The sequence below is a fragment of the Pongo pygmaeus genome, chromosome 21, assembly GCF_028885625.2.
Source record: "Pongo pygmaeus isolate AG05252 chromosome 21, NHGRI_mPonPyg2-v2.0_pri, whole genome shotgun sequence".
NCBI lineage: Eukaryota > Metazoa > Chordata > Mammalia > Primates > Hominidae > Pongo > Pongo pygmaeus.
The window spans coordinates 58,908,028-58,917,379 of NC_072394.2; the positions used below are offsets into that span (position 1 = coordinate 58,908,028).

Genomic DNA, 9,352 nt, shown 5'->3' on the forward strand with positions numbered 1-9,352 from the left:
AAATCATTCTATTTAGCATATTCATTATTCATTCTTTATGTGACTATAATATGTTAAAGACACAAGGAATACAATCACAGTTACTTGTTTTAACAACTTTATTACGGGTATACTTGCATACCATAGACTTTACCCATTTTTAGGATACAAATGAGTGATTTTTAGTAAACTTGCTGAGTTGTGCAACATCACCATTATCCAGTTTTCTAACATTTTCATCATCCCAATAAAATCCCTAATGCCCATTTATAGTTAATCCCATTTCCACCTCTAATCCCAGGCCACTACTAATCTGCTTGTCCCCACAGATTTGTCTTCTCTGGATATTTTTTATAAGTAGTGGCATACTGTATGTCATCTTTTATGTCTGACTTCTTCCACCTATGTCATGCTTTTGAGGCTCATTCATATGGCATATGTACCAATTTTTTATTCCTTTTTATTGCTTAATAGTAATTTATTGTATGGATATACCATATTTTGTCTGTCTAGTCATCATCTGATGGACATTAAGTTGTTTGCATTTTTAGCAATTATGAATAATGCTGCTATAAACATTCACTTTCAAGTCTTTATGTGGACATATGTTTCTTCTAGGGTAGATATTTAGGGGAGAAACTGCTAGATCATATGGTAAATTTATGTTTAACTTTTAAAGAAACTTCCCATTTTCCATAATGGCAGTACTGCAATAGTACTTTGAAGCTGCCTACTGTATCTCCTTTAAGAATATAGAAGTATTTTGCTAGGTGCTGGCATATAAAGATGAACAAGTCAGTTTCCGCCCACAAGCATTATACAGTCTAATGGCCAAAATAATTATAGATATAATTACAAAGTTGAGGAAATGAAGTCGCATCCTTTTCTGTCTAACTAGTAGAGTCTACTGGGGTTTTACATAATTAAGGTTGTCTGAAACCAAAATAGAGAAAGCTAAAGGCTTCTTCCTTTCAGACACTTATTAAGCACTTGATATATTTCTGACAGAAATCAGAGCTAAAGATGGCCTTCTGCCAGAAGTTCAGTTCAGCTGCATGAAACAGGAAATCCCACATAATGAGAGCTTAAAGAAATAAAGGATTATTTTTCTGTGATACAACTTGAAACCTAAAGGTAAACAACTCAGGGCTGGGACTACCTCTCTCTAAAGTCATCTGAGATTCAGAAGTCTTTCAGGTTTGGGCTCCACATTCATAGGATCAGGCCCTTGTCTTCACACTTATAAAATGAGGGATAGAGCTCCAGCCTTTACATCATCATTCCAGGCAGTAAAAAGGAGAAAGAGTCAAGAGCAGAAGAGTTTGTGCCATTTGAACTTTGCTGGCTGGGTTACTTGAATTGCCTCCCTGGAACTTCCATAGAAGACTTCCCTTACATCACTGTCAAGTATTGGATCATGTAGCCACCTGGTCTTCAAGGGAGGCTGGCACATTAGTATTGCAGCTAGACATGCTGTTGCCCCAATAAAGCAGGAGTCCATTGGTGAGGAAGAAGAGAATAGGTATTGTGTGGACAACCCACAGCCCTGCCTTCTAGGAATAAGTAATCACGCAAGGGAAAGAGTATGCCAAAGAAGCCTGGTGCACAGGAGGTCTTCTGTAGTCCTCAAATGGACCCTATTCCCCTAAAGCTGAACTTGTGACAGAGACTTGGGAGCATGTAATTTATTTGAGAGGTGATCCTGGGAAACAGGTCTGAGGGCTTAGAGAGAATGAGATGGATACGGAGCAAAAGCCAATTATAAGACACATTATCAAGCATGTTGCAGTAGGTGATGGAGGTTCAGGGGATATCTGGGAAGCATACACAGCATCTCCCATTGTTCACCTGCAGGATGGGGGAGCTGAAGAATGTATCTATTGCCTCTGGCCCTCATTAGTTGAGCATTGCCCCTGAGAGCATTTACTTCCCCTCATTTCCAGGTTGAACTTTGTCAGATGAGGAATGCCACACACACACACACACACACACACCAGGGAAGACTCTGGGGCAGAATGTGTTCGTCACCCTTAAAGTGGCACCCTGGCAGTGTAAGTTGAATCTGAGCTCACACGGAACTGGGGGAGCTGTCCAGCAAACAGCTGCTGAAATCAGAGGTAGGCTGGGTGCAGGGACACAGGCATCAGCAGCATCTGCCCCTCATGAAAAGTTCATATTTATAATAAAATCTAATCATTGTGTTCTAACATGACTGCTGGCCAAACTGTCCCCCTTTTCGTGGCATGGATGTGACCTCTAATTATGCAATATTCTGCATGTCATTTTTTAAAACAGCTTTGTTGAGATAGCGTCAATATACCATACAATTCACCTAAAGTGGACAATTCAAAGGTTTTTTAGTGTATTTTAGTATTTTCACTAATAACTAATCATATTGAGTCTTTTTTCATGTGCTTGTTGGACATGTGATATCTTCCTCGGTGAAATGTCTATTCAAATCCTTTGCTTCCAATCATTAAATTGGGCTATATGTCTTTTTGTTATAATATTAAATTGTAAATGTTCTCTATGTATTCCAGATACATGTCCCTTATCAGATATCTGATTTGTAATTACTTTCTCCAATTCTTTGTGTCATCTTCTCATTTTTGTGGCATCTTTTAAAACACAAAAGTTATTAATTTTGAGGAAGTCTAATTCACTTTTTTTTTTTTTTTTTTTTTTGAGACAGAGTCTCGCTCTGTTGCCCAGGCTAGAGTGCAGTGGTGCAATCTCAGCTCACTACAGCCTCTGATTCCTGGATTCAAGCAATTCTCTTGTCTCAGCCACTCAAGTAGCTGGGATTACAGGCGTGCACCACCACACCTGGCTAATTTTTGTCTTATTAATAGAGGAGACAGGGTTTTGCCATGTTGGCCAGGCTGGTCTTGAACTCCTGACCTCAGGTGATCCGCCTGCCTCAGCCTCCCAAAGTGCTAGGATTACAGGCGTGAGCCACCGCGCCTGGCCCACTTTTTTTCTCTTGTTCCTTGTGCTTTTGAGAGTGGGGAAGGAGTACTGAACCCTGTCAGCTTGTCAGCAAGGAGAAGAGGGTGGTAAACTAGTGTATGAAATTTAAGAAATGCTGTAAAAAATAGATGATATTTAAGCTGGATCTTGAAGAATAAGGAGGGTACACCACGCACAAAATTGAGGAAGAGCTTTTCAGGCAAAGAGACCACCTGGGCTGATTATCTCCTAGAATAAGAATCTCCTTGTTACATTTATTATAACTGATTCAAAACAGACACCCCCATATATGCCAACAACATACGGTAAACACTGACAGAGACTGTCATGTCCTGCAATTGTTATTAATAAAGCCAATTCATTCACACAAGATTCAGTTAAAACGTAATGCTGCATCTCTGCAACTCCCCCAGGAAAGTGGGAAGTAGTGTTTGGAGAAGACCAAATAAACACTCATGAGTGATGATGATACCTCTGAGGACACAGGTTTTAAGTACTAGGTCCCAGCTGCTCTCTTTGAAGGATGCACACGACCAGAGAATGAAAGCAGGAAAAGGTGGTCAGTGCTTAGCACGTGCCAAGCACAGAGCAAGAAAAGACCTAGTAGATAACGAATGGTCCCTGCCTTATAGTCTAGCTTTACATGTACGACTCATGCCCTTGAAACCACAGACTGGATGTGACCCTGAGGGTAAGGGAAGTTCCCAAAAGGATTAAGAATGTGTTTTTTTCCAACCTAGAAGAATGGTGGCTTGGCATCAGAAATTAAGTCGTTCTGTTGAAAATAAACAGAAGTGGAAATGTATATTCAGGGCAACTTAAACTCATGCTCTTGACAAAATATTTTTTTAGAAAAGCAAATAAACAAAAGTATTTCTCATGCCCCTCAGTTCATAGACAGAAACTCATACCAACATGCATTTTTTTATTTTAGTAAAAACTGCCAAATGGTGAAACTATTCACAAACACTAGAAATGCGTGAAGTGTCCTTCCAATATTCTTACCTGAATTTAGCATCTTTTTATCTCCTGTCAATCTAGCTGGGAAAACGATATTAAAATCTCATTTTGACTGGCATTTCCCCAACTTCCTAGATGGCGTCACATCTTTTCATGTTTATCAACCATTTGCATCTTCTCTTCAGTAAATTATTATTTATATCCTTTGCCCAATTTTCTTACGGGTAATTTATCTTTTTCTAATTAATGTGAAAGTAGTCTTTGTATGTAAGAGATAGTAACTTTACCTATAGCAAAAATTTTCATTCTGTTTTTCTTTTAACTTAGTTCAGGGTGTTTTTCCGTACTAAATTTTGGATTGCTCATCTTGCTTAAGATCTTTCCACCCCAAGGATCCTAAGTTTTCTTCTATTTCCATATGCATATTTTTAATATTTCTCACACCTACACACACATACATAGTTACATGGACAGATGGATCATTAATTCACCTAGAATGTGCGTGCGTGTGTGTGTGTGTGTGTGTGTGTGTGTGTGTGTGTGTGTGTAGGGGTGAGAAGACTCAGTGTTTTCTGAGTTCATATGATCTACATGGGGAATCAGATCTAACATGGACCAAGTGTTAAACCATACTTCCAAGAACAACACTACATTTTTAGGCCACCTGCTAACTTCTGCCTTTCACATTTTCCAGCTTAAAACATCTCCATCCTCCCCATTATGTAAGAAAGAAGTAGAAGTGTTTCTGACTGCTCCCTCTCCCGTGATCCCATAACCCATCAGTTTTGAAGCTGCATTATCCAACCTTCTGAATCTCTCTGACCAACCTCCAAGTCTTCCAAGTCCCCATGGCCACTCCCCTGCTCCAGGCCACCATCATCTCACTCTGGGTCTTTGCAGCACCCTCTGCCCCGGACTCCCTGGCCTACATGCTCATTCCGTCTAATTCATTCTCCACCCTGCAACCAGGAATATTTCTAAAATGCAGACCCCATCTCATTCCTGCCCTACCTATGTTTCTTCCACAGTCCCCATTGCTGTCAAGGTACCGTCTAAATTCCCACATCTGGCTGAGGCTGTCCTTCAGGATTCAGCCATCTCTCAACTTTTTAAGAAACCTGTGCAGCCTCATTTCTCAGATTGTGCCTCCTATTTCCGTGCTCTGACCAGAGCAGACTACTTTCAGCACTTTTGAAAGCCCAAGATTCCTTTTCAGTGGAGCTCAACTGGGACTATGCCCCAGCTCACCTGTCAAAAATTGCAAACATACTTGTTCAGGTCTTACACCTGGGTGATTCTGACTCCGCAGGTCAGATGGGATCTCCACATCCACAATCTGTGATGACTCCTATGGCCAGGGTGCTCTCTGCCTCCAGGCTGCAGACGTGTGATTCCCTCTGCCTGGAGTCCTCTTCTACCTCCTCCAGCTCCAGCCCCCACCCCACCACCCACCCCAAACTGGATATGACCTCTTCCTCCTTGAAGTCAAAGCATAGGTGCTCCTTCCTCCAGGAACTTTCTTTGACAGTCCAGATTAGGGCTCTTCCTCTTTGCATCCCTGGTTTCCTGGACTTTCCTGATTCAGGCATTTATTGATTCCTCTTCTTCCACCCCAGACTCTGAGTTCAGGGAAGCCTGAGACAGTGGCTGCTGTCTTGCTCACCACTGTATTTCCTGCACTCAGCAGAGACCTGACACATAGTAGGCGCTCAATAAATGTTTGCTAAACAACAACAACAAATGAGTGAACTAACAAACAAACAAACAAATGAACAGATGAGTGGATGCCTGTGACAGTTTCCAGGACAAACATAAACGGTTAAGCAAAGCCAGCAAGCAGACAGCCGTGCAGCCTGCAGAGGGCACTAGTCTGCTTCTTAATCTCCCTGCAGAATCCTCAGGGCCAGGTACCTGCTGTCAGTCAGAGAGGTGCCCGATGCTCAGTGGTCATTCTGCTGCGCTGAAGATTAAGTAGGAGTTGTTTGCCCTTGGCCAATATAAAAAACCTGAGTGTTCTCCCTTCACTTCTAGCGACAAGTAACACATCCCCTGTCTTGCCATGAAAAGAGCTGTAACTGTAGCAACCGGTGGCAAGTTTTCTGTTCCCAGGTGGGGAAGTGAGGAGAGACAAACAGAGGGGTGAGAGGGAGACAGAAGGAAGACAGCTGGTAAGAGACCCTATGGTGTATTTTTTTGTATGTAAACAAGATAAAAACTGCTCCTCCTGGAACAGCAAAGTTCTCCGTATGTCTCCAAGCTACGAACTTGCATGCTAGCTACTAACTAGCTACTCTCCCTCTCTCTCTCTTCCCCCTTCTCTCTTTCTGTGTGTATGTCTCTCTCTCTGTCTCTTCCTCCACCCTCTCTCACTATCTGTCTCTCTACCCTCCCCATCCTTTTATTCTAGAGGAGAATAAACTCTAAGTCCAGATTGAATGAGCATCCAAAAGAAGTACCTGGAGGGAGATTTTGTCTTTCCTGTGAGCAGCAGCAGCTTCCTACAGACCCTGCTGGAGCCCCAGCTCGGATCAGCCCTTCTGTCAGCAATGAATGCTTCGTGCTGCCTGCCCTCTGTTCAGCCAACACTGCCTAATGGCTCCGAGCACCTCCAAGCCCCTTTCTTCAGCAACCAGAGCAGCAGCGCGTTCTGTGAGCAGGTCTTCATCAAGTCCGAGGTTTTCCTGGCCCTGGGCATCGTCAGTCTGCTGGAAAACATCCTGGTTATCCTGGCCGTAGTCAGGAACGGCAACCTGCACTCCCCGATGTACTTCTTTCTCTGCAGCCTGGCGGTGGCCGACATGCTGGTAAGTGTGTCCAATGCCCTGGAGACCATCATGATCGCCATCGTCCACAGCGACTACCTGACCTTCGAGGACCAGTTTATCCAGCACATGGACAACATCTTCGACTCCATGATCTGCATCTCCCTGGTGGCCTCCATCTGCAACCTCCTGGCCATCGCCGTCGACAGGTACGTCACCATCTTTTACGCGCTCCGCTACCACAGCATCATGACCGTGAGGAAGGCCCTCACCTTGATCGTGGCCATCTGGGTCTGCTGCGGCGTCTGTGGCGTGGTGTTCATCGTCTACTCGGAGAGCAAGATGGTCATTGTGTGCCTCATCACCATGTTCTTCGCCATGATGCTCCTCATGGGCACCCTCTACGTACACATGTTCCTCTTTGCGCGGCTGCACGTCAAGCGCATAGCAGCACTGCCACCTGCCGACGGGGTGGCCCCACAGCAACACTCATGCATGAAGGGGGCAGTCACCATCACCATCCTCCTGGGCGTGTTCATCTTCTGCTGGGCCCCTTTCTTCCTCCACCTGGTCCTCATCATCACCTGCCCCACCAACCCCTACTGCATCTGCTACACTGCCCACTTCAACACCTACCTGGTCCTCATCATGTGCAACTCCATCATCGACCCGCTCATCTACGCCTTCCGGAGCCTGGAATTGCGCAACACCTTTAAGGAGCTTCTCTGTGGCTGCAACGGCATGAACTTGGGCTAGGATGCAGGGCCATGCAAATGATCATCAGTCGGGTCACTTTTGACCCTCCATCCACCCAAGATGTTTAGAAAGAAAAAAATATATACTTAGAAGATACAAAAATGTGTTAACAGCCATGATTGTACTTGTCATTTAAGTTTACAAAGCCTTTTAAAGGGGAAAATGGTGAACAACAGAGTCTCTGAAAGGATTCCAAGATGGGTAAGTCACAAACTCTGATTTCCCAAATAGTCACTGGGAGAAATCAGCGAAGTCTTCTCTGCGTGCTCTCTGCACTCATTTCCAAACACCCAGGGTGTGCGATGCCTGTCTGCTCATCTGCTCCACACCCACGTCTTCACGCTCCAGGCCAGACCAGACTGAAGGATTCTCATGAACAATAAGGGTGGTTCAGGTCTCTTGCAAGCAAACCTGTTACAGCTACGACCTCCTGCTGCCAGCTACACAGATAGATAGCTTTGCACTTATAACTCCGTAGGAGACTGAGTTCTACTCTATTATTCTATTTACAGTTAGACAATTGTCTCTTTGTGAAAGGAGCAATGCTATGCCATTTTCCCCTTTTCTTACCCCCATATCCCTTCAGTTGTCCCCACCCCCAAAGGTAGCATGAGGATGTAACCCACTTCTATTTTTCTGTTGTTGTGTTGGTGTTTGTTGTTGTTTTGTTTTTATGGATTAAGTCTAAGACAACCTTCAAACTAACTCTAACAAAAGAGAGAAAGTGCTTTGGACAATCAGAATATATTTGTGTACTTGTATTTTGATACCTTGCTATTTTAAGGTATAAATTACTCTTTTTAAAATAACTTCTTTTTTTCTCTCATTTACTGTTAGCCTTTAAAACAAGAAAGGAAATCATGGGTTGGAGTACGTGTGTATGTGTGTGTGTGTGTGTGTGTGTGTATATATATATATATATATATCACAAGAAATTGCTTTACTGTAACTTAAGATAGTTTGAGAAACCGTAGAACCACTGTGTGACTTTCTTGGGAGCCCTTGTTTCTGCTTATAGTAATTGCATCTCTATCACAGGACTTCTTCAATATTATCTATGAAAGAGAAAGTTTTTTTGTTCTTTTCCCTTTTTGCTTGGCATTGTGTTAAAGTTGAATGACCCTGTTATCAATGTCTATACCTTATCAAGTACAGGAATTCATTCCTGGGAGCAAAGGGTGAGATTGGCTGACTAGTGCTGGCATTGTCAGATCCTTTTCTGCCCAAGATAACTTCAATTTGTGCTTTCTGGCTGTCCCTATATCTCCCCGTCACAAATTCTTATATTAAGCTGTGTCTTGGGGTGCAATTGTGTGTTTCTCTTGTGCTAGCATATACTGGGGTTCTTTAATACTTGAAGATTTTCTGCTAATATAAGCAAAACCATTCCTTTCTTGCTTTATGATATTTAGAAATAATAAAAAGCTTTTATGGCTGCTAAACGTGTGTTACATTGAAATACACCACCTGGAATCATTCTGGTGACTCCTGCACATGGCCATGGTATGTTTCACTGCAATTCAGTGATGACTTTGTAAGTGGCATAAACAGCTCCACTGATCACAGTGCTAGTCTTTTCTAGGGCAATGCCTTTTAGCCAAACTACAAAACTCTCCCATTTAGTTTCAAAAAATACCAGGTTTGTGGTTCCCAGGCCACTGTCATTCTCCATTATTTTAATCAAGACACTAAATTACAGGACTTTCCATGGCCGCTTAGTGGGTAAATGTAGAGAATGGGGAATCTAATTACTTGAAAGTGATATGAATAGCTATAGGGATTATGATGTCTTTTTTCTATGTAAACAAGATAAAAATAACTTACTTTTCACTCTTATATCAGTTTTCACATTATTTCATTTTATCCCGTTAGCAAACCTCTAAAATAGGTAAGTCATTTTACAAATGAAGAAATTTAGTCTTGGA

At 42.7% G+C, this 9,352-nt stretch overlaps 1 protein-coding gene across 1 annotated transcript; it reads left to right on the forward strand.

The window, feature by feature from the left end:
* Positions 1-5,937: 5,937 nt before the first annotated feature.
* Positions 5,938-8,869, forward strand: MC3R (melanocortin 3 receptor). The gene is made up of 2 exons (XM_063659343.1): positions 5,938-6,077; positions 6,317-8,869. Exon 2 carries the CDS (start codon positions 6,345-6,347, stop codon positions 7,425-7,427), a length of 1,083 nt encoding a protein of 360 aa, XP_063515413.1. The 5' UTR covers positions 5,938-6,077; positions 6,317-6,344; the 3' UTR covers positions 7,428-8,869.
* The last annotated feature ends 483 nt before the right edge of the window (positions 8,870-9,352 follow it).

What these genes read in the sequence shown, in the direction of transcription:
- MC3R (XM_063659343.1), top strand. Translation starts at nt 6,345, where the DNA reads ATGAGCATCCAAAAGAAGTACCTGGAGGGAGATTTTGTCTTTCCTGTG.